The sequence below is a fragment of the Strix uralensis genome, chromosome 8 (assembly GCF_047716275.1).
Source record: "Strix uralensis isolate ZFMK-TIS-50842 chromosome 8, bStrUra1, whole genome shotgun sequence".
Taxonomy (NCBI): Eukaryota; Metazoa; Chordata; class Aves; order Strigiformes; family Strigidae; genus Strix; species Strix uralensis.
In genome coordinates this window covers 30300951-30325958 of record NC_133979.1, presented here as the reverse complement: position 1 = coordinate 30325958, position 25008 = coordinate 30300951, and the positions used below count along the sequence as shown (strand labels likewise).

Here is a 25008-nt window from a genome sequence, read left to right as displayed (position 1 = left end):
AGATGTGGTAAAGATGGATGGGAAGTCAGAAAGATGTGGCTGTCCTGTCGTTTGGAAGTGCTTTGTTTTTGGGGCTTGGCGGCAGGCCAGGCAGGAGGAGGGAGATCCATGCCCCCACCTCGCTCCCAGCAGCCCCTGTGAATCAAAAGGCAGGAGGGAGCTGAGTTTGGGGTGCTTTCCTGGGCATCAGCCCGCCCTTTCCTCTGCCTCCCCACTCACTCGAGTCCTCAGATGCCAGCATCTGCTGCCACTTGTCCTGGCGTGGGGCTGCTTCTGGAGAAAGGTGTGTAAGCCCTCGACGCAGTTGTAGGATTTAGGGTCCTCGTAAGGGTCCAGTCAGATCCTGTAGATAAGGTGCTGCTACCCCTTGGGGTCTCGCTGAAGCGTGGCTGAGCCGGGATGTCTCCATAGGGAGTTTCCACCCTGTTTGAGCTGAAGCTCAGACCCAGGTGTCATCAGTGTCTTGAGCTGCAAGTGCTCAGCCTGTGCTCTGCAGCTCCCAGTGCTGCCTGGGCTTCCCCTGCCACCCGCAGGGTGCTTGGCAAGGGACCCTGGGTTCCTAGGGCATGTCCACCTTGCCAGCGTGGGGCACAGGGTGGGCTGAGTCAGGTCAGATCCTGAGGACCTGCTAGGGATGCCCTGTCCTCGGGCATCCTCCACCTGGGTCCCTCCCATGGGGATGCTGTAGGACCAGGGCTGCTGACAACCTGTGACACACCCTCTCTAAGCCCCATCTCTTGTTGCTTTGTGATGGAAGAGAGAAGGCAAGTAGCAGAGCCATGGCATGTAGGGGCATGCTAGCCCTGGCCACCAGCATGCCATGCCAGGGAGAGCCTCCCTGACCCTGCCAGGGACCATGCCAAACCCTTTTCTAGATGAAGCCCGGCCTGGTCAGAGCCTGACTGTCCACCTTCATACTTGTGTCCATCTTCTGGGCTCCCACCACAAGCAGCATGTCTCTCCCAAGAGAGTTCACAGCCCAGCAAAGGCCATGTCCCATGAACTGGGGAAGGAGGTGATGAGGCTCAGCAGGTGTCTGGTGAGGAAGGTCTTGGGGGCTCTTGGTTCTCATCACCTGCCTCATTTCCAAACAGCACCAAGGTGGGCTTCACCCTCCTGCCTAGGAGCCATGGGAGGTGAAAGCTGGGGTCTGTGTGTGCGTGTTGCTGTGGGGAAAGCAGCGGTGGCAGCTGATGAGCAGGTGAAACGAGGGGTGGGCAGGGTTGGGGACATCATCCACCTCTTCTCTGCTCCTTAACTTCCCTCCACTCCCTTTGAGTACATGATCCTGGCGACCATCATTGCCAACTGCATCGTGCTGGCTCTCGAGCAGCACCTCCCCGAGGATGACAAGACGCCTATGTCACGGAGATTAGTAAGTATCCTGTGTCTGTGCCTCTCTGCCTTGTGTTGGGGGTTCTGGAGGGTGAGTAGGGGCATCAGCCAAGGGGAACCACCACATCCTACCAGCCAATTTCTGGTTTCGGGGTGGTAGGGCATGAGGTTTCCTCTGGGACCAGCTCCTCCAGCCTTCCTGGGGCTGCTGTTACATACTCTCCCTCAGTGGAAAGGCTTCAGAAAGGTTTAAGCCCCTTAAAAAGTGGGGTAGGGAAGGGAGACTGGGTAACTTGAGTGGGTCATAGCCACACTCTTTTTATTTCCAAGATTGATGCTGCCTGAGGAAGGGCTGGAAAGGCTCCCAGAGGAGAGGATGGGGCTGGGGAAGGTGGGATGGGATGTGAGTGGGGTCAATGTGAAATGGCTGGTGCTGTGTTTGCCAAGTATCCCCCTCTCACTGTGTCATTGGTTCCCCTCTGGCAGGAAAAGACGGAGCCCTACTTCATCGGGATTTTCTGCTTCGAGGCTGGGATTAAGATCGTGGCTTTGGGGTTTGTTTTCCACAAGGGCTCATACCTGCGCAATGGCTGGAATGTCATGGACTTCATCGTGGTCCTCAGTGGGTGAGTTGGGTGGTGCGGGGCCATTGGTGGGGTTGGGCAGCCAGGCACGGGGGCTTGTCCTGGTGGGGACATGAGCTACAGGACATGGGGCAAGGATCTAGTTTGCTGTTGTCAGAGGTGTTCATCCCAGTGAGGGAGGGAGGATGGTTCTCTGAGCTAGAGGCTCCTGTGTTGGCTTTGCTGTGGGCAGCTGATGGTGGGACAAGGTTCCCTGCTGGGTGAGGAGGGCTGGCTCATGTCTAGCTTTTGTCGGCTAGTGGCCTGGCATCTGTCACCCATCTGGGCATGGGGTGAGGTGAGGATGAGGTAGGAGCATGGCCTTATAAGCCACTGGATGTGGTCTGGCAGAAGTTTTGGTCAAACCCTACATGGGAAGGGAGAGAATCTCTTCCTTTTGCTTTCCCAAGCACTTTCCAGCCTTGGCCCAGAGCTGGGGGTTTGGGAATGAGGTCTGGGTGGGGATGCGTTCCCAGGTGGTGCTTACTCAGCATCCCAGTGTGCAGCAGTGATGCTGGGGGTGGTGGCACTCGGAGTTTGACGGGTGCTGGTTGTGTCACTGGTGGTGTCACCTGCCAGGGACATGGCCCAGATTTGAGTTCTGCTTGCGGTGTGATGGGCTGTGCTGGTGACATAGAAATGAGCAGGGGCATTTGGGCTTGTGTTAGCCAACACTGGCAATCAGTTTGAACAGAAGCCCCTCAGGGTGACCCCCCCCGGGCCCCTCACTGTGTGGAGGGCAGGTGGGTGCCTGCAGCCACTGAGAGACCCCTGAGGAAGGGGTGCCTAGATTGTGGCCATTTCTTTTTGCATGCTGATGGAAACACCACATTCAGAGGAGCTGGTTTGATGCATATAAACAGATGGTGTCTGTGAATCTCCTAGCTCTTCATGAACTCTGCTGGGTGTAGAGTAGCTGCAGAGCCAGCTGGGAAACTGGGGCACGGGAGCCGGGTGAGATACCTGGGGTCTCTGAGTTGCTTGCTGCACAGTCCTGTCTCTTGGCTTGCAGGGTGGTGGCACCATGTGGGACATGACACCTGTTTGGGTGTTCGGAGGAGCCTGGTGCTGCCAGGGATGTGGTGATGGGTGCTGCTTGTCCATGGTTGGAGAGGTGTGAATTGGGCCTGTGCTTGAAACAAGGCTCGAGGAGAACGTGACCAGGAACTCTTTGACTCCCTTGATCCAACGCAGACCTGGATGGCCTCGCTGGGGAGTGGGACCATGTCTGCCTGTGAAGGCAGGGTGTCTTGGTGTGCTGGTGGTGGGGTGTTGCTTCGTGGTGGGCAGCAAACAGGCTGCCTGCGGGTGGTGCAGCCATCGTACAGGATGCTGCTGGCTCTTCTGCATCTGCATAGTGCCTCTCGAGGAGAGCTCCTGGCCAGGTGGGCTCGCTGCTATGGGGAGAGTGGCTGGGCACAGCTCCTGGGCTGGACAAAGGTGGTCACATCTTTGGGAACAGTGTGGGACATGTGTCACCCCTGGAAGCAACAAGGGGGGAATGTCTTGGCCTCACTGTGCAGCTGTGGTGCTGGGCTGAGTGTGCAGAAAGAGTCCAGGTGGCTGGGAAATGCCCATCGGCTGTCTCCTGGCCTGGGCATCCTTTGGGGCCTGGGCCAAGGGGAAGGACTGGGCTGGGAGGAGTTTGCTGCAGACCTCTCCCTGCCCTCCCTATGGCTCTGGGCAAGCTGACTGTAACCGAACCGGTGCTGAGTCAGCATTCAGCAATTACTCACTTGCAAAAGCCTTGCCAGCTCTCTCAGTGCCATGCCGGGCCCCGTGCCAGGGAATCAATTGTCCATGAAGGACTGTTAATGCCATGCCAGCCACCCTGCCAGGAGATGCCCAGGTCTCCCCAACACTGCTGGTTATGGGGCGCAGCCCTTTGGGGTCTGCTTCATCACATCACTGCCCTTGCACCCTGATCTTTGCTCCAGCAGGATGAAATCCTCTCTAAGAAATGCCTGGTTATGTGCCAGCTCTGCCCTAGCAGCGCTGGTGCCCACTGGCCTGGGCTCACCAGGCTTTCAGGGTGAATTCTGTTGTATGGTGGACGGCAGAGGCAACCCACAAATATTCATCCTGGACCAGTTTTGGGGAGGATCCGGTCACTGGGGGATCAGCTGGACCAGGTTATGGGCTCCTCTGTGCTGTTCAGGTCTTGCTTTTGCCATGCTGTGTCGACAGAGCTGCTGTTCTTCGGCACCATGGTTGCGCCTCCCTTGCAAGAAACTCTTGCCTGTTTGATCTGCGGAATTATTGGCAAATTTCTTCAGCAAATAATCCTTGGCTGGCAAATGACTTGCAAACAGCTTGTGGGAGAGGGTTTGCACTTGGCGGTTCATGCTGTGTCGGTTGCGTAAGGCGGGTGGTGAAGACTGCACGGAGGATGTATGCGGGTGACCGACGGATTCAAGCTCATCTTTGCGGACTAAAACTTTATGCTTGATTAATATGTGAGTGTCTGGACACAGACTATCAAGCTTAGGAGAATTAATGGTCATTGGAATATTGTTGCAACTTAGCAAGAGGGAGTGTCTGTGGTGGAGGGGATGTTGTGAGCATCAGAGGTGTAGGGTAGTGCTCGCCTCAGGATGTGCTGACCGGTTTGGGATGCTGATGCACCCCATGATGATGGACCAGAGAGGATATCCATGTGAGCAGGACCACCCACCCCAGGATACATCCCTGATGGACCTAGAGAGACCCAGCATCATGCATGCTGGGCCTTGTCCCTCCAAAGGTGACACAGGGTATTACTCTTCCTTTCTGGACTTATTTTTTGCCACATATCTGATGGGAGAGGTGTTCAATGCAAGCGGCATCATGGCCCCAGACACCGCGTTGGGGTTTCTGTGAGCAGTGGGATATCCTGAGCACCTTCTCCCTGGTGTAAATTATCCTAAAGAGGGGCTACTGCCGTGAGCGGCCTCCTGGGACCCTGTGCAGGAATGGATGACACTGACTTGGGTTCAATTGATGTTTGCTTCTTGTGTCAATAAATCCAGATTTTTTTCATCTCAGTGGAAATCGACGCCCACCTAAAACTCCCTGATGCTAAAGCTTCCACTGGGGAACTAATAGTCACATTTGTAAACCCGCTCTGTTTATAACCTGTGGTTTCCAAATCATCAGTGCTGCCTGAAAAAAACAGTCTGTTCTCCCCCAGCTAAAAATATTTTTATCAGAAAATGTGCATAAAATACCTTCATTTGTTCTGAGGCAGAGCCAGGGAGGGGAACATCTGTGTTTCCCCTGGGACTTGGGAACGTTCGCCTTGCCCGTGCATTAACCAGAGCTGTCTGGGTGCTGAAGCTGGACTTGTGACCTGCTCGATGCAGCGTGTCCTGGACCAAAAAAGGGGAAAACTGATCAGAAATGGTCAGAAAGGGCAGTGCGAGCTTGGCAACCTCTTAATTGGTGGTCCTGAGAGGGTGAGGTTGAAGGAGCTTTAGCCATCAGAAACTGTAACATCAGCTCCCTGCTCCCTGGGTGCCATGAGCGTAACAAGTGGAGAACGAGGACCCTATACCACCATGCATTGTCCTACACCATATTTGAAGGTGCTCATGGAAAAAGAAGGGTTAAACTCCCTCTGCAAATATCCAGGTGGGTGTGTGCTTCACACACTCCAATGCCTGAGCATCATAGCACTGTGTTGGGTTTTTTTATAGCAGTTGCAGCAGTAATACAATAACATGTTACGTGAGAGGTGAAGGGGTGGGGGAACACTTCTAACAATGAGAAAAAAATCAAAATGGAAATCAAAAGGCCCTTGTGAAGTTGAGCCGCTCAGGAGCCAGGGAAGCAGCCACTGTAAAACCAGCATAAATACACTGGGCTTACTAAAAGGAAGAGCTGGCGTCAGGGTTTTTCGGAGGGTTTAATAACAGCCGCTACACCTGGATGCCTTTTGTGAAGCCCTTAGGCACTGTGGTTTTCATTAAGGGATTTTGTGGGGTGGAGCATGGCCAAGGGAAGGCAGGAATGAATGATTGCCAGTGGTTCCTGCAGTGCCCTTAGCAAACCCAGAGCTGACCGGATGGGCACAAGCCTGTGCCAGCAGAGGAAAGCCCAGCTGTCCAAGCCCGGACAGCTGGCCTGAAAAACAAAGTCCTCTCCCTGCAAAGGCAAGCGGCAGTCCTGAGCCTGGCTTCTCCCTCTGACCTCCTGGTGAAATCCTGTGCACACCCATACCCTGATTTTTTGCTGTGGCTCAGATGAAGCAGAAAATCGTGGTTCCAGGGAGGCTGCTTCCCTCTGTGCTGTGGGGTTGCAACATGAGCATGGGAATGAGGAGGGCAGGTTGGCTTGTTTCTCATTGTGGTGCTGCCTGGATTTTGGGATGACCGTCCTGGAAAGTGCCTGGTGGCCTTTTCACAATTCCGCTGAGCTCCCCCAGGGCAGAGGAGAGGATGCTTTGCCCTCTGGTATTTAGTGCACCTTGTGCAACCCAAGTTCTGCGAGCCTTAGGTGGTCTCTTTTGATCTTGGAGGTCCAGAGATGGAGCAGGGGGGTCCTTGAACAGGCACTGGCAGCAGCTCTGTGCAGGAATATTCATATGCTGCATCCCCTCATGGTTTGGGGTGCTGGTGCCCAGCAGTGTGCCTGGCACTCCATGCATGTGTGAGAGGACACACATGTACACGCGCACACTCAGACTTGGAACAGACTCTTTCCCCACCACTGACATCTGCGTTTTTCTAACCGAGGGAGTACAGCGCACCTCCAGGCAAGGAAGCCTGGGCGAGTGGGCAATGAACCTTGGAGAACAAGTGTTATATCAGAGCACAAAGGCAGCATCCCAACTTGATTATTCTGATGAAGCTGTTAGAAGAAGTGTTGTCCTATAGGATAAACCAGTAAAGTCGAAAAGCAGAGCAATGCTTTGATCACACCAGACAAGACTTTTTTTCCTCTTCCCTTCTTTTCCTCTCATGAATGGTGCCAGTCTCCAACCTGATGTCTGTCCCATCTCCCACCCCTTTCCCAGCTCTTCTCTTCCAGGACAATTAGTAAAGTGTTTGGTCTTTCATTTGGATGAATTATTAATTCCACAGCTTTGTGAATGATTCATGTGCCATATGCCATGGCGACGGGATGTGCCTGACATTGGCACCTCGTACAAAGGCCAGCACTGTTTCCCCGGCCTGGTGAGGGGATGGGGTGAGTGATGAGGGAGAAGGCTTTGTGTTGCAGGGGATGGGTGGTGGTGGGACCTGGGGGGACCCCCGGGCAGGCAGACCCCTGGCTCTGGGGGAGGCAGGCATCCCGCCTTCCCCTGGTGCAGGATCTGGCCTGCGTGCTGCTCACGCGCTTCACCCCGGCCTTCCCAGCTCCTCTTCCCGCTGCCGAGTGAGTCAGTCCCTCCTACGCCACTGCTGGTCCCCGAGGGCATCGCCTCCCCTCCCAGGCACCCCTCGAAGCCCCAACACCCTTTCAGAGCTCTCCCAGGCTGGGGTGAAGCCCTCATCCTCCCATGGGGGTTAAAGCCTTGGGCCAAGATGCAACCTCCCCATGTGCCATTTCTTCGCACTTCTGTGGACTTTGCTCTGGGAGAGAAGGTGTGGGGTAAAAGCCTGACTTGAGGGAAGGGGAAAGGGATTATTTTCCTCCACATCCTCATTTGGGGAGGTGGTATCACCCAGGCTTGAGTGAATAACCCTGGGGTTTTCAGACCTCTCCTTTTGCATGAGTTCAGACAGCTCCTGCCGTGGTACACAGTCACTATGCTGTATCTTTCTTTGTGGGCCAAACTCTCCAGTCTCCTGGCAATGACTTTAGGTTTCCACCAGGACCCATTTGTGCAGTTAGTTGCACCAACATCCCCTCCCCCTGCCAAATCCTGCATCTGCTGAGAGGCAGATTCCTCTCGGGGAGGAAGGTGCAGGGTTTGGCCAGTTCTCAAGGTGCAGAGGGGATGCTCCCATATCCTAGCGGCATCTCCAGGAGGAGGTGGCCTTGGGAGATCATTTTGTTCCCCTGACTGAAGGCTGGTGAAGGCAGATTTTGTCACTCACCCTCATCACACCTTGCAGAGAATCATCAGTGCCCAGTTCAGGGCTCTCAAAGCTGCCACAAAAGACGGGATCAGCAGCTTTGCAGCAGTGCAATCCACTTGTGTCATGGCCCCGAAACCTAGAAAGAGAAAGTGAAGATGATGGAGGCTTTGAGGTTGCTCTGAACTATGCTGTGGGCAGGATTTAGACCTGGTGTCCCTATCCTTTGGCATCTCCAAAGCAGGACCACTGTGCTCTGCTGGGGCATCCTCAGGGTGGACGACCCAATCCAGAGCAGGGTTTGGACTCAAGAGCCTGAGTACATCTGGCTACTTGTGATGCTCTCTGCAGTGACGGGAGGGATTGATTCACTAGAAGAAAAGGGCAAGAATGGGGTAAATTCTTCAGGTAACTTACTTTCCATGAGCCGTTTGACCAATGTATTAATTATGTAGTCTCCCTCAAAGAGTCAGGTGGCAGTGCAAGCCTCCAGGGGCCCTTCTACTTAATTATAAATATTAATTTGCACGTCAGCCAGCCAGCCAGCACCCTCCCTGCCCCAGATTTTGAGCTGAGATTAGTCTGTCTTGGCCGAACCCTCCCTCCACTCAGCACACCCTGGAGCTGCCCTTTGCTGGGACGGCTTGTCTGCATGTGCCTCTGCAGTGGTCCCTGATGGAAATGTCAAGAGATGTTCAGTTCGGGGTGGGGGGGATAAATTGAGGGTTGAGCTGATCATTTAGGGGTTCAGCCTTTGCTTGTGGTCCCTGGTGAGAAGCCCTTTGCAGCGTGCCCTGAGCTGTGTGTGCTGTCCCCAAGGGCTGGGGCTCTAGAGCTGCTGGTGCTACTCCCAATGGGATGATGGGGACAGGAGCAGGTGCGATGCGCAGCCCCTGGCACAGGCAACAGAGGCATGGTGGGTGCTGTAGTGTGTGATAGTGCCCCAGTTTGGTGCTGGTTCTGTGCTAGTAAAAGGGCTTTGTGTGGGGGCAGGGTCACTGAACATTGCTCGTGGTTTATTCTAAGTCCCAAAGAGCAGAGTCATTTTAAATATGTGTTTTGTTTTTTTTTTTTTTTTTTTTTTTGCTTCCCCCCTGGGAAAAGAAATCCATAGGTGCAGGTCTTCAGCTGGAGGCGAGGGCGTGTGCTTTGCTCAGCTGCTGTGAGCTGGAGTGGTGCCCGAGGGCTGAGCATCGCTCTGCCGGCAGCCAGCCCCAAAGCCTGCAGGTGCGGCGGGCCCAGCGGGAGCTTGCCCTTTCCTCTGGAGCCTGTAAATAAATAAAATAAAATAATCATCCTGGTTGCAAACACTAAGCACTGCATTTTTTTTTTTTCTTCTCCAAAAGCATGTTTTTGTCTGCTAGTGATTGCTCACTATTCAATTATACTTTGGGGGATTAACATATATTTCCCATCCTGCCTCCTCTCTCATTTGCATTCTTCCAATAGCTCCTCTCTGCTCTTTTCTCCACCTTGAAGTCTCTCTTCCCCCTTTCCTCTGAAGAAGTAAAACTAACCCCTTTGCCTGGGTGACCTATAAAAACGCCTTCACTCTTTTTTTCTTCTTTTTTTCTCCGGTACATATGATGAAAAGCATGAGATCATTGGGATTTTTATAGCCCAATCTGGCAGCTTTTTCAAATAACTTGGATGGTGAGATGTAATTTTAGTTTGGGTCCTTGCCTAAAAATAAAGAATAATTATTAGCACGTCAGACGTGGATAGTGTAAGTGTTTGAAAAGGGTTTAAATTGTTCTACAGATACCGAAGCTGCCACCCTGTATCAGCACAAAGGTCTGTCACAGCCTCAGTCCCATCTCGGGGCCGTGCATCCTGAGTAGCTGTAAGAAACCTTAATGTGTGTCAGTAAATAAATCAGAAATAGGTCTTGCTGGATGATATGGGTGGCTCTCTGCAAATGAAAAAAAAGGCAGGCTTAGAGGGTTAATAAGTAATTAACAGGTGAGATGCTGAAGTCCAAAGCAGGAAGGTGTGTTTTGAGTGTTGTATTTATTATTGGTGGTAAGGTGGTGGTGGTGTCTGTGCATACTAGTGAAGCCTGGCTATCAGGGAGAGGTGATGTCTGCTACTTAGAGCCATGGAAGGCCTTGGGAAAAGCAGACAGAAGCCAGGCTCATGTGCCTGGAAGTTCGCTTAGCTTTTTCCAGCATCCTCAACCTGTTTAAAAATGGCCCAGGGCTGCTGAGACCTTGCTTGGAGGCTCTGGGGTGCCTCGGGGCTCTGGGATGGATGAGTTTGGTGGGAGCAGCTCCAGCAGCTTGTGCTCCCGGTGCATCCTACCTCAGCAGGAGCCACAGCTGTGCCCACAAAAGGATGCGCAGACACCTATTTCATAGCAGTAGGTCATCTTTGTTGTCGGCTGGGAGGCATGTCTGCGTTGCAACTGCCTTACTCTGGTGATCTGTCCAAACCTCCTTCTGAAAGAGCTCGTGATGTCCCTTGTCCCCCAGTGAGGACAGGAGCATGTCACCTAGCCACAGAGGAGTCCCATTCTTAGCAGCTAATTTAGAGCGCCGGGAAGTACTGCCCTGAAATCGCCTGAACCTTGCCTGAAGGCTCGGTGCGACGGCTCCTGAGCCCTTCAAACAAATCTGGGTTAGCGGAGGACTTTGCAGCCAGGGCGCTCTGCTCCCCTCCGCCGCGACGGGCAGCTGGTGATGGTCCTGCCCCAGGGAGGAGATGTGCAGTGGGGCTGGGACCGGTGATGGCTCCACCTCCGTCACTCCACCTGACTGCGTAGGACCGTGGCTTGTGCTGCTCTGTGGTGGTAGGAGAGTGCTGTCAATGCAGCTCTGCTGCCAGGAGCCTTCCAGTTGGGCTTTTCACAGTGCTGGGCTTGCATTGGTGAGCCCTCAGGTGAAGGACTGGAGCCTGCATCCAGCCCAGGAACATCCCTGGCCCTCTGGAGATGCTGAGTCCCTGCTGGAGTTAGTGCAGGGGCTGCAAACCCCCTTTCCCCATCCCTTTGGGAGGCTGGTTGAACAGCAGGCATCGGGACGTGAGGAGCAAAAGCTGAAGGAGGGTCTCAGGATCTCCAGTGTGGCATAGGGTGCAGCATGTCCTCTACGCCAGTGTTTTGGGGAGTGCTGGATTACTCTGCTCTCACTGGCAGGTTGCATGAAAGAGATGAAAGCGCCTGTGCTCTTCTCTCTCTCGTGTGCTACCAAGTGGCTATGCATTATCATATTTATTGATTTTGATCTTATAACCAATTTAGCAACGCAGCTCTCCCCAGCCTCTGGGTGCTCCTGACTTAATTAAGTCCCTTTTCTGCTTTCCCGTCAGCCCCGTGGGTAGCAGGGGGACGGGGTAAGGGGAAAGTGCCATCAAGGGTAAAAGATCCCCATATATATTGGGGATAAGCAGCCTGATACATGGGAATTTGTGGGTGATGCTAGGGTGATGCATCCCAACTGCTGCTGGGGCCAGGCTTTGCAGCTGACCTCTTACACTGGGGCAAAGAGGAAAAGGAGGCCAGGAAGAGGAGTTGAAACAACCTGGTTTGCTGATGTGAGAGCATTTCTGCTGTTGGGGTATCCTAGGAAACCCAGCCGCCTTTCTGGAGGGGCAGGTTGGTACCTGCTGTACCTTGGGGAGAGGGGGAGAGAAAGAGTGCTAATTGCTCAGCGCGCCAGAGAGCTGCTCTGGCCTGTAATTAGATGAATTAGTGGAACAATGACCCAATTTCCCTCAGTTTTTGGATTGCTGCAAACAGCCCCGAGGTTGCTGCCTCCCTCTGTCCTGCTCTCCTCCCCATCTCCTCCTCTCCCTTCCCCTGCTCCTCCACTGCAGCCCTCCCTCCTCCTTCTCCTCTCCCAGTGCCTGGGGACTGAGCCCAGATGGGACAGGAGGCCACAAGCTCCAGCACCACTGTCTGTATTCCTGCAGCTCTGCCAGCATCCCTGAGCTGCACCATCGCCGTCCCCCTAGCAAGTACAGGGGCCCAGAGTATTTCCACTGCTGGACTTGGTGTGCACCAGCTCCGTTCTGCCCCAGTTTGTTTTCCAGAGATGGGCTTGCAAAAAATCTTTGTGTTTCAAAAGAAAACCCCTGGAGTCCTCCCTGTGCCTGCAGGTTGCCTTCCAAGGTCATCAAACTTTCATTACTATAGATTTTTGAATGTGTGTGAGGTTCTTGGCTCCTTCTCAGCAATCCCAGAGGTGGGGCTTCAAGAAAGCTCCATGTGTGGAAAAAAACAGAGCAGCTGATGGCTGGAGGTGCTGCCAGGGGAGCATGGGTGACCATCAAGGGAGTGACCCCCGTCTCTGGGGCACTGTCTCTGGTCCACGTACCACCTGCCTGGAAGGAAGGTTAAACACACACAACTGTGATGAATACTGTGTCGGCAGCACTGAGACCCCAAAGTGTGATCACACAGCCAGGGTGATGGCCAGCACTGTGGTGTGGGGCTGTCCCCAGCCATCCTGGCATGTGGGGACATCAATGGGGGGCTGCCAGAGCTGGGTGACCCTTGGGTGGCTTTGGCCGACCGTAGTGGCCCGTGAGCTTTGATACCAGCATCAAATGGACTTGCTGGCTTGTGGGGTTTTATGAGGTGTTGGCTCTCTGTACCTGCCCAGGGATATGGTCCTCCTTGTGACTTTCCCCATGGGGAACATGGACCATGGCTCATGGCTCTTGGCAGTGGGGTGGCCGAGAGCTCTGCCCAGGGTAACTCTGTTCTCTCCCTGTCTGCCCGCAGCATCCTCGCCACCGCTGGGACACACTTCAACACCCATGTGGACCTGCGGACTCTGCGGGCCGTGCGCGTGCTCAGGCCTCTGAAGCTCGTCTCTGGCATTCCCAGTAAGTTGGATGCTCCTGGTCCTGCTCCTGGGGTGTCTGCACCTGTCCCTGATGTCCTTCAGAACAAGAGGAGCCCTCGTGCTGCCTCAGAGATGTAGAACGCAATCAGGGAAGAGGGGGATGAACCTCCCCACGGAGTGAGGATTGTACGTGCCATCTTCCCAGCCACCCCTTGGGCAACCCCCAGGGGAGGATACTCTAGGATGGCGGCGTTTGGTGTCCCTGGATGACATTTCCCCTCACCCAGCCCACTCTGTGCTGGCACAAGGTTGGGCTCAGTGGCTCACTGGGGCCTGCCGGCAGCTCCACTTCCCTGGCCAGAAGGCAGTGGGTGGATCCTTTCAGGACTGAGGTTTACTCAGGGGAGATTTTGGGGTTTTGCAAGATTTCATCTGCTGCCTCAGGGATAAATAAAGAAACCAGGCTGCTGCCGCTGCTGGTTCTCCCGCCCCTCCTACCCTGGGCACTAACTGGGTGGTGTGCTGGGGGCAGTGTGGGGGGACAGAGCTGCATGAGCCACCTGGACTTGGTGGGACAAGGACAGGCAGGACATCAAAGAGGGGGCCAGATCCAGAAACCAGGCCTCCTGGAGCCTTGCTCTGCAGCCTGGCCCTCCCTGCTCCCCCTGGGATGGTGCTTTCTTCCATGGTCCTCAGCTGCCCGAAGGGATCCTCCGGGCTGTGCTGGCCTCCTGCATCTGTCTGATGACTGTCCATCCTCTCTGCTCACTGTCCTCCTCTTGCCAGAGGTGGGATGGATGTGCCCCAGGCAGGGTGTTCACATCACCATGCTAAGCTGTGCTCTTTCTTTCCCCTCCTAGGCCTACAGATTGTGCTGAAATCCATCATGAAGGCCATGGTGCCTCTCCTCCAGATTGGCTTGCTGCTCTTTTTCGCTATCCTCATGTTTGCCATCATTGGCCTGGAGTTTTACAGTGGGAAGCTGCACCGAGCCTGCTACACAAACAATTCAGGTGGGCAGAAGGGCTCTGCACCTGCACTGCATTCCACGGGTGGAAAACAGCCGGGGCAAGTGCATATAGCTATCGTGGGAAGCCCAGGGCTGAGAAGATCCTGCATTTTGCTTCATGCACGCAAGGCATCACCCAGTTGCATTCAGGATGTCCCAATTTCTTACGGGAGCAGTTTGCGTACAGCCAGGGCTAGTCCCAGTGGGGTTCCCTGCTCTGTCTCAAGCTCATCTGCGTTCAGGCCCTTCCCCTTGCTTGTCCCCTGCCTCTCTCTTACCTCTGCCTCCTTTGGCTCTCTGCTGTGTGCTCGCAGGTGAACTAGAGGAGCTGGACCCCCCCCATCCATGCGGGGTGCAGGGTTGCCCCCCAGGCTATGAATGCCGGGAGTGGATTGGTCCCAACGATGGGATCACGCAGTTTGACAACATCCTCTTTGCTGTGTTGACCGTCTTCCAGTGCATCACCATGGAAGGGTGGACCACAGTCCTGTACAATGTGAGTAGTGTGCTCTGGGGTCTCTTTGGGCAGCTGGGCATGGGGATGGGGAGCCAGAGATGATATTTCTGTGTCCTGGAAACCTGTGAGATGCTGAGTTTCCTTCGTGATGGGGATGGGGTCAGTCCATCCTATTTTGGGTAGGAGCTGGAGAATAGAGAGGCATGTGTTACGTGTAGAGCAAAGGCAGCTCTAAGGGTTTTGGCCCCCATCTCTGGGCTGGCTGTGTAACCTGTTGCAGAGAGCAAAACCTTTTGAGCACAGGCTGCAGCAAGCCTCCTGTGCGAGGGCTGTCCCTGGAGTGGGGGAGGTAGCCTTCCTTCCCTTCTCCTCCTCCTGTGCTCCCTGGGGCACCTCTGCAAGAGTGGATGCAGTTTCTGAGCACCACACATCTTCTCTCCCTGCGGACCAGGTGGTGGATGTGCCTGCATCCCTGCAGCGGCCTTGGGAAGCCCTGGAGCTGGGCTCAGGCCCCCTCCCCAGTGCAGGGACAGCATTTTGGTGTCCGATAGGGAGCTGGAACCTTTGGTGTTCATGCTGCAAACATCTGTTGGCATTGATGGAGCAAGGGAATGACTGGGTTGGGTTCCTGTGGTTTGCACTGGCTTGAGGTTGCTGATGCCCAAGCCCTTGGGGTGCCCAGGGAGCAACATGAGGGCAAAGCTGGAAGCAGGGGAAAAAAAGCTACAGGTGCTCCCAAAGTGCAATATCTTTGTGGATGATTGGCCATATACATACATTTTAGTTTATGGGCTAGAAGCAACCATGCCAGTTCTATTCCCAGTCTAATTTCAGCATCAATTTTGGTGTTGCACCGGGAATGTTTTTATACTCTGGTTCCCATAATGCCTGGAGATCTGCAGAGTGGCATTGCTCTACAGGAGGCAAAGTGGATGGCTTGTGATGGGGAAACATGCTTTGGTAGTTACCTCATCACGAGCAGAAAGGCTGTTTTTTAACCCTAGGCGAAGGCACCATGCTGCCAGCTTGGTCCACCCCAGGGTCCTTCTGGGGTGCAGGATGGCGTGTGCAGATAGATGGACTGTGCAACCCAGACTGGGAGTGGAAAGGGGAGAGTTCATAGCAAGGGCTTGACCTTGCCATGAGGATTTGGTTTTCCTCTTCCTGAAGGAGATGGTGGTGTCTGGATCTTGCTGCTTTGGTGGGGGAATTAAGCAGGGTTGAAACCCTGCATGTTCAGACTGAAAAAAAAACCCATTTCTTGACTGTATCAATGGGTTTAGAGACTTAACTACAGCACCTATTACCCAGACATAATTGAGTATATCAGGAAAGGTGATTTTTTCCTGCCTGGCGGTGTGGTTCCCCGGCCTTTAGCGTGGCTGGGCAGCTGCTGCCTGCTCACACCACCGTATGGCAGCCCGTGCATGCCCAGCACTGCCCGTGCCTGGTGCCAGCACCTCGTTTCTTGTGTTAATGACTGGCTCTCTGCAAAAACCAGGGGCTGCTTCCATCGGCACTCCTCACGTCCCCTCCTCCCTGTCCTTCGGCACCTGCAGCAATTAGCAGCAGCGCTCCCCGTGCTAGAGCCCTGGTTGCAGTGTGTGAGAAGCCAGTGAGCTACACGGATGGGCAATTTATGGTCTGATTGACCTCAAGGGTTTGTACTGGCAGCTCATGAGAAAGTCTGGTCTCCTGCTGTTTGGGATGTCCTCACTGGGAAGGCCGGAGCTGGTCAGTTCGGTGTCTGGGATTTGCTGATACACCATCTGGATCTTACTGGAGGGTAAGGATGGGAGATGCTGCTGGGAGCGCCGAAAACCATGCTCTGCAGGACCTACCCTGTGGGATCCCCTGTTTACCACCATAGCTGCTAAATTAAGGGCTCTCTGGGACACTTGGGAGAGCCACAGCCCTGGTATCCAAATAATCTTCCCAGCACCAGTTGCAATGCCGGGCAGACACACTCTGTCATGGTGTCCCCAATGGCTGGGACCATAAGGTGCCTCCCTTTCCCGCTCCTCTGCAAAGAACCAGCTATTATTTACCTATAATGGAAAGGATTAGGGACCTTCCTTGGCTTTTAATTGAATGAGGGTTGGGCCCTTGGTAGTAAAACGCTGCTGACTCACTTTGGGAGGCGGCAAGGGACGGGCCCTGTTCCCAGCACTGTAGGGCTGTGCCTCCCGCCCTCCCTGGGGACAGGGACTGTCTCACAGAGTATTGCTAGGCTGCACAGGCTATGGGTGCTCAGTCTTTTTGCTGCTTGGAGGTGGAAAAATGGGCTTCTGCCTTTTTTTTTTGATAGAAAAATGAGACATATGCTTGGGGGGATGCGGTCCCTGGGGGATGCTGGAGGGCAGGAGTGGAAAACCACTGGGATGCTCTGCAGTCACCTTCATCACTCGGAGCAGCAAAGTAGAGCAGGCTCCCACTGCTAACCAGCATGGACCCTGTCCAGGGCATGACCCAGGTTTGGGGGATCGGTGGGGGTCTCTCTGCTTTCCCACCGGAGAAAAGAGATGGGAGGCTGTGCCCTTGCAGGTTAATGCCGCAGCCTTGCAGAGGAGAAGGAGATCACAGGAAAACCACTTTAGCAATCTCTCAAGGAAATTGCTTACCATAGAATTCCCACGTGTAACTGTATTGTGATTTTAAGATCCATTTTTCCACAATTTTACTGGCCTAGAAGCGTGGCTCCCAGAATTTGTAGATAGCATCACGAAAAGCTAATTGGCCCCTTGATACTTTCCACATGTGTTATTTCATAGGTGTGCTTGCCTTTTGCATTGTTTTCATCAGCCTTGCTTGTGTGAAATGCTGCCTTGCTAGGTATCAGTTAAAAAAAAAAAAAAAGCCATAAACTGTGGTGTGTTACGGTTTTCCAGCTCCTGTCCCTGGGAGGCTGAAGGAATTTCATTTCTTTTAGAGGGGAGTTTCAGCTTTGTGGCTCCTCTGGCTGTCTCTGCAGTCCAAAAGAGGGGCTAAGGAGCATTTTGCTTTTCTTCTTATTCTGGAGCAGATGCCCGTTCCCTGGGCTGGCTCGAGATCAAACCTGATTTCTATAGACACCAGAGGGAAAAACAATGTGGCAAAGACGGTCACTGTCCTACTTCTCTGCCTCTGCAGGCGTGCTGGCATGGGACAGGGGCTGGGTTGCAGTTTTGTCATTAAACAGTCATGCTGGGATCTGGGAGGGGGTGGCAGGGCGGGTGAGTGGCTACTGGTGTGTGCCACGGGGCTGGCTGGCCACACCCGTGGTGCTGGTTAGCTTCGTATTCTCAGCCTGGCTCCCCTGGTCCCGGAGAGCAAACAGGAAAGGAGTTTGAAATTGCGGTTTCTCTTGAAACGCTGACTCGAGAGGCTGTATTTATTCCCTGAGATTGTTTATTTGCTTTCCCATTTGGAAGTGCTCAGCCACTGTGCTTGCAGGTAGCGAGGAGGAGCCTGGCTTGCCAGGAGCTGCCACTCTCCTCTTCCCCCCACGCTGCCAGGAGCTGAGATGGGAAGAAAAACACCCGTGGCAAGCACGTGCTGGGGCTGTGGGCTGGCCTGGTGGGCTCTGCAGGGAGAGGGGTCAGCCCTGCCTGTCCCAGCTGGGTCCCTTGCCCGAAGCATTGCTCTGTGGTCACCGGAGTTGCCGGAGCCGGTAACACCAGCCATGCAGCATGGGAACTGAAGCCCTGAGTCGGGAATTGGTTAGCCCAGGACAAATGAAAGCACAAGCACACGGACAAAGCTGCTGTTTATAGCTGTGGGAGCGATGTAAAAGTGGACAGATGCAGGCAGGGGAGCCAGGGCTGCCTGCTCCTCCTGCCGGCGTTGCTCACGGGGACAGGCTGCCATGAGGTTCAAGCGGTTGCTGAGGTTGTAGTTGCAAGAGGCCACGGGTACAAGCATGGGCACATGTCCAGCCGTGGCCCCGGGCACCCTCCGCTCACACCGGGGGAGGCTCTGAGTGCTTCAGAAATGCAGCAAGGCCAGCGCGGAGGACCAGAGCCTGCTGCGCAAAGAAAGCCTGTTTCCCTGCATGGATCTGGCCATCAGGTTGAATTCCTGATCCTAATGTTGTGGCTCCAGTAAATTCCTGAGAGTCAGAGAAACCTGCAGACAGGCAGGCGTGCCTGCACGGCCGTGATAACCAACCCATAGCCAGGGCATGCAAAGTGCCAGCTTGACTTTGCCCAGGTCCACGGCTGTTAGCCACGATGGGTAAAAACATTTGCCCCTTAAGCACGCACGTTAAAGCAGCACTGGAAGAGCATCCACGCTGCTAATTAAAAATTCATGGCAAGGGCTAACAGGAGCTAGCTGGCCACAATTGCTTGCTATAAACCCCAAAAACCTCTTGTGGCACAAGGGATTAGGACTATAGGGAAGCAGGAGGGTAAAAAATTATGGGAAACCCTAGGAGATGCCAGGGCTGAGTGCTGGGAGCCTTCTGGGTGCTTTTGCAGCAGGAGGAGAGCATTTACTGGGGAAAGAGAATCAAGTCCTTGCCAGCTTCCAAAATACCTACCGAAATGCAGTGGTTGTGCACAGATCTGTGTGCCGTGGCCTCGGGAGGGATGGGCTGTGCAGGTCTTGTAGCCCTGTGCAAAGCTGAAGAGCTGCCTGCGAACAGCCGGGTGCTGGTTAGGTGCGAAGCGCGAGCTGTGCGTGCGGAGCCCAGCGGCAGAAACTGCAAGACCGGCAGCAAAACGTGAGCTGCTACAAGGAAGGGGGTTTGCATCAGGTGTGACTCAACCACCCCACGTGCTTCCAGCGCGCCCAAGGTGCCACGGCCAGGAGGGTGCAGGGAGAGGCCACCCCGCAGCAGCGCTGGAGCCCAGCGCCACCACTGTTTTTGGGATCTCCTCTAAATGCGGGGGCCAAAAGGACCGAGATGAATCTCACCACGTGCACATGTTGGTGTTTTGTGCTGCTGAGCGTGGGGCTGGGTCTTGTGAATTTGGCTTAGGCTGATTTTGACTGTGAGGCACTAAACCTGAGATCTCCTGCCTGGTTTATCAAATGTGGTGAAACATCAGTCGTTTTTGAAATGGGGACTGTTCAGGCAGCCCTGATTTGGGGCACTGGGAAAGGGAGGTGTGTTAAATCACTGGCCATGCTGGAGCACATGGCTCAGAGACAGCTGCACGGCTCGGCTGTTCTGCTCCCTGCCACGTCCCCAGTTGCACTAGTTGAGTGGCCTTGGAGGGGCCCAGGCAGAATTGTTGCAAAGCAGTTATTTTTCCATGGGTGTGTGTACAAGATTGCTCATCACTTGTTGGCGTAAATTCCTGGGGTGTCACAATCATTCCTTGGGATGCTCAGCACTCAGCTGCTCTCCCCGAAGCACCTGTGTGTGAACAGTGTGAGAGGGACCTGAGCAGAGTGCAGGTCTGGCTTCGTTTCTCCTCTTGCCTTTTGGAGAGCGAGGGCAGTGTCTGCCTTTATGTGGGGCAGTGGAGGGCCAGCAAAATTAATGGCTTGGCCAGAGAGGAGTTTACTCTGCATTGCTGAGGTTTGCTTAGACCTGGAGCTGAGCCAGGAAACCTCCCTGAGCCTTGGTGCTTCCAAGAGCTGCTGCAGCTCCTTTGCACATCAGTGCCTGTCCCCTGGGGTCCCTGCTCCGAAGGCAGAGCTTCAGTGGTGCTGGCCACGTGCTGAGGGTCATAAGGACTCTACAGTGAGGGCTAGTGGTGCAAAGACCCCCCCCTCCCCAAACAACAGCACCTGCCCTGACACCACGGTGATGAGTGGAGCAGTGGAGGAGCTCAGTACAGCAGAGGTCCCCGCAGTCAGGGGCTGAGCCTGCCCTGCTGCTCCTGCTGCTCCTTCGGGTACTGCGGATGGTGAAGCTGGGAGTGTGATGGGTAATAGTGGCTCCCAGAAAGGAGTGGTGCTGGCTAGAGCTGGTATCTGGGGAGAGGAAGAAGAGGAGGAGGGAGAGACGCTGGACAGTGGAGGAGATGGGAGCGATGGTGAAAGGGGAAAACTACTTGGCTTTTTAGTCCTCTGTGCCCTGGGATGATGCCAGGCTCTCAACCTGGAGTGCTTGCAAAGGGAAAAGGAGTCCCTTCTTGTGTGTTTTAAATTAAAACACAACACACAAAAAATATCCTGTCAGGGAGGTATGAAAATTTAATCAACACCCAGTACTCTTAGCAGCTCGGTAGCAAGCACAGATCTTAATGCCTCTGCAGCTATTCTTGGTGGCTCCCGGCCGTGCGGGAGAAGCGGGGTGTGCTGTGTGCTGGCAGGGGGACGAGGGCTGCCAAAAAGTCCCCGGCACTCGTGGCACCGCAGGACAGAGCCTCTTCCTGCTTCTTCCTCTGAAATGTTAAACACTGAGTGTCTTAAATGTGATTAAGTCAGTGAGGACTTCAGAGAGGAGACTTCAAGTTCCACCTCAAGGGTTTAAAACCTTCCTAACTTTTAAGGAAATGAGTTTTTTTTTTCCCCAAATGGCTCCTGTTGGTGCCCGAGTTGGCAGCTCGTGTGCTGCCAGCCATGGATGCTGGAGCCCATCCTCAATGGGCACGTGTGTGACAGCCAGTCTGCTTTACCCTCTTCTCCCTCTGAAACAAATGGCTCTTTCTCCACACTCAGCAAAGCCAGACCCTCACCAGCTTGCCAAATCTTCCTGCCTTTTTTTTTTCTTTTTTTTTTTTTCCCTTTTCCCTCCGTGTGTGTGCTGAAATGACACAGCAAGAAACAAACTGTGTCTGCTGGATCCCTAGCTTTGCAGGCATGTTCTATCAAAAGCTCCCTGCCCACACCCTCTTCCCTGCCTGCGCGGGAAAGTCTCACTCCTAGACCGTCTGCCGGCAAGAGTAGGGGAGCCGAGGGGCACTGATGCTCAGGCACCAGTGCTCTGCCCAACAGCTCCAGGCTCAAGGACGGGAGGTGGTAGGGGCTCTTGGTGCTGCCTGGTGCCTCCTTGCTCATCTTTGTTAAGCCCAGGACCTGTAATGTCATTAGTGGGTTTGGTGCTGGAAATTGTGCCGGCAAGGCTTTGCAAATTTGTTTCCACATCTCTCTGTTGGTACATGTGCTGCTGTGCATCAGGGCTGGATTTTGGGTTTATTGGGGTGATTTGGGGTCCTCAAGTGAGGTTGCGTGTGGGTCTGTTGTCCCAGAGCATCACAGCTGGAGCCAGGGATGTTCCTGCATCTAGGAAATGTATCATAAGGCCCGAGCTGCCTCTCTGGGCTTGCAACATGCTTGAAACAAAGCAGGAATCCAGGCTGGCCATCACTAAGCCCCATTGAAAACCAGCCCTAGTGCTGATCCCATGAAAACCATGCCCCGCTGCAGCACGCAGGCTCTGGGTCTACCCGGAGAGGCAGCGGTGCTGGCACGTGTCCGAGCCCGATGCCGAGGACCTGCCCTGGGAACGCCAGCGCTGCCTTAACCAAGTGTTGGGTTTAATGAAGGCAGCGGAACTTTGCAAATACTCCATCAGGAAAAGTTCATCCTGCCTGTGGGGCAGTTAGGGGGGTGCTGCTATCCGGGGCTGGGGAAGGTGGGGGCTTGGGCGCAGAGGTAGGGACAGCCGAGGGGTGGTGGTCACAGTGAGGGGTGGCTGAGGAGAGAGAAGGAGGAGAAGGCATGTGTGGAGACAGGGTCTGCAGAGAGATGCTGGGACATCTGGGTGTGATTTCTTGGTGGATTAGATGAGAACAGAGCAATAATTGGTCTCCACGCCTATTTGAAATGTTTTGAAAACATTTGATTTTTAGTAACGCTTCTAGCAATGCATTTTTTGCTTTCCATTTATAAAACAGAAAAATGAAAGATATTGGCTTTTTTCCTGTTTCCCCACTCCTTCCCCTTCCACACACATGCACAGACACAAGAATGCCCATGCGCTGCAGGCTTTGCTGAGCTTTGTGCACCCCTCTGCTAGGACTCCTGCCTGCCCCCGGCACCCCAGAGCACCCCGTGGCCAGCGAAAGGCAGCGCTGCAGGCAGGGCATTGGGCAGGAGCTGCTCACCCTGCCTGGAGACCCTGATACGTAGCTGTGGCAGGATGCATCCCGCCGTGGGCTAGCCCCAGCCCTGCAAAGGAAATGTACCAATTTCCTCATTAACCTGATTTGGAAAAGCAAAGCATTTTCATTCAGATCTTGTCCAGTGTGGGGTCGCTGATGGATACCAGGCAGGGCTGGCAGGGAGTGAAGCATGGCCCTGCATGCAGGAGATCAAATTACTGCTATTAAAGGGAAGAAGGAGATCTGTTACTGCGCTGGGGAGAGCAGCAGCGGGTGTCAAGGTCTTGAGGGAACTGATTAGGCCAGGGAATCTGCTGTAAGGTATTTTTTTTATTCCCCCCCCCCTTTTTTGCTGGGGTATGGAAATTCTGAAGGCCATTCCTGCTAGTCTGTGTGTGTTTCTCAGCTGGGTGTAGCTGTGGTTTGCAGGGAGGATCAGGTTGGGGGTCACAGAGGTGATGCTAGGGGGATGGCATCAGGGTCACAGTGGGTGTCACCACCAGGCAAATACCATCAGGTGTTGCTGAGCCAAGGATTTGGTCTACAAATCATGGAAGCTGTGGTGGTTTTGCACGTGCTGTTCCACCAGGTCTGCTCTGCCCCCATGCAGGGCAGCGAGCTCCTGGGAAGTGCTGCGGAAGGCAGGCACAGTGCCCAGGGCAAAGCCTCCCGAGATCCTGCCTTTCCCCATCATCCCCAAACCCCCTCACTAGCATTGCAGCCAGGGGGACAAGCAGACCTCTCCTGCACAGCTGCAGTGGTTGGGATGGTTTGGTCACTCCATCCCTGCCCATTAGAACCTGCCTGCAATGCAGGCAAAGCTGTGGGTCCCTGTGGGAGCTCTCCATAGGGTGGGAGATCCCTGTCAGAGGACCACAATGAGAACAGGATGGGGCCACCTGTGCTGCTGTCCTGTGGATTTCCCCCTGCCCTGTAGCGCAGTGCTGCTGTATCCCCCAAGCACATCACGGCCAGTTGGTTACAGAAATGAATGTATATTACCCCAATCCAACTAGGTGCCCTTTTGGTCTGGATTCAAACAGAAACCACAGAAGCTTTCTCCTAATGCAACTGGATTTTGTGAGGGGACCTGACAGCCTACAGGGCACCCGTGTGTGCTGTTGATGTTAGCCAAGCTGGATGTGGAGGTCTCCAGGACACATCTCTTGCTGGGAAGGGGCAGAAATCTCCCCTCCTCTCCAGGGAAAGCTTGAAGTGGGAGCGCGGCCCTGTTACTAGACGGTAGAGAAACAATGAGGATGGATTGCTGTGTGAATGAAGTCCAGCAGCTCCCTGTTGTCCTGCTGCTCCCCAAGTGAGTTGGGTGCTCGCAGCCTCAATCCCCAGTCCCCCTCCTTGAGCTGGTGGGTAATGAGTAGCCATTAAAGGCACCCTGCACAGGCAGAACATGCTCTCTGTTTATTTTTAGGTAGGAGAGACTGAATTTGTGGGGTTTTTTTGGCTTTTTTTTCCCACCTTCCCCTATAGCAAAGAAATCCTAAAGTTTCCCATGCGAACGCAGCCCGAGGGAGGGTACGTGTGGGCTGCGAGCTTGTGCTTTGCATTCGACTTGGGTATATATTTAGATTTCTTTAGATTTCTGGCCCCCCGAGTGAGACCTGCTTTTGCAGCTCCCTGCGCCTTTTCCCGCCCTTTGAAAAAAAAAACCAAACCAAAAAACCCAACATAAGTGCTGCCAGAAGAATAACCCTGTGCCGGCGGTTGAGAATTGGGAGGGGACCCGCCATGCCAGCTCTGTTACCCCACGAGGGTCCTGCTCCCACACCTGAGTGGTGTCATTTATAGGCTCGGAGGCTTTGCTGGCAGCAGGGTCATGTCTGAGATGTGAGTGTGGTGGTTCAGCTCTGGCTGGGAGTCTCCACCGATGCCTTGGCATGAGAAACACCCTTGGGTGCATAGTTGCTTGGGGAAGCTGTGGCTCTTTACTCTTCACTGACAAGTTCATGTGTTGGTGTCTTGGGTATGCCTGGAGGCAGTACCAAATGTGTTTCTTGGTCTGATGGCCATGGGAGAGTTTGGATGGTGGTGGTTTAGGCTGGTGGGGTACATAATGAAAAGGTGGTTGTCTTAAAGGGAAAGGAAGAAGCAGCAAAGATCAGGTGTCAGGCAGCAAATCCGCTTCCTGTGAGTGACAGGACCTGGTCTGGTGCACAGGGAGCCAGAGGCAGGAGCCAGGAATTTCTTCATTAAAGGAGTTACAGTGTTTGTGTAATTTGGGGATTAAACTTTCTGTGTCTACCCTGACTTCTGCACATGATGACCTCCTGGTACCTTCAGCAAAGGGGAAAAAACCTATGGGAAGGCACAGTGGACCAAGGTGATGAACCACTGTCTACGGAGGGATATTAAGAACAAATGATGCCCCAAAGGGATGGGAAAAGGGGCTTCTCAGTCAAGACTACTACGTCTTGGTGCCAAAGAAGTTGGGAAGTGCTATAGGAGCCATTAAAAGTCATGTTGACACAGGCCTCACGAAGGACGCTGAAAGGGGCGGTGAGCGATTCCCCATCTCTGCAGATGGAAGCAAGGCACAGTAAAGCGACAGCTGGGGAGATTTGGGCATGGATGGCTATTTCACCCCAGCTTTTTGTCAACACAAAGACAGAGGCAACAAAAGGCTGGATAGTGGGAACGAGGACATGGCCACAAGCACAGCCGATGTGGAAGCCAAGTGCTGAGACCATCGTGCCCATCAGCCCAGCGCTCGGGATGGCTTCCCCCCCACTCCGTGCTCAGAGGGAGCTGGCACATGAAATGGCAGGTCTGGTAACAAGTATTTTTAACAACTCCATCGAGTT

At 54.1% G+C, this 25008-nt stretch overlaps 1 protein-coding gene across 1 annotated transcript in view; it reads left to right on the top strand.

The window, feature by feature from the left end:
• Positions 1-25008, top strand: part of CACNA1E (calcium voltage-gated channel subunit alpha1 E) — a 113853-nt gene that overhangs the window by 24306 nt on the left and 64539 nt on the right. The window contains exons 3-7 of the mRNA XM_074876946.1: positions 1270-1375; positions 1822-1961; positions 12681-12784; positions 13605-13757; positions 14068-14249. Coding sequence (XP_074733047.1) covers positions 1270-1375; positions 1822-1961; positions 12681-12784; positions 13605-13757; positions 14068-14249 — 685 coding nt within the window. The remainder of the gene's footprint in view (positions 1-1269; positions 1376-1821; positions 1962-12680; positions 12785-13604; positions 13758-14067; positions 14250-25008) is intronic.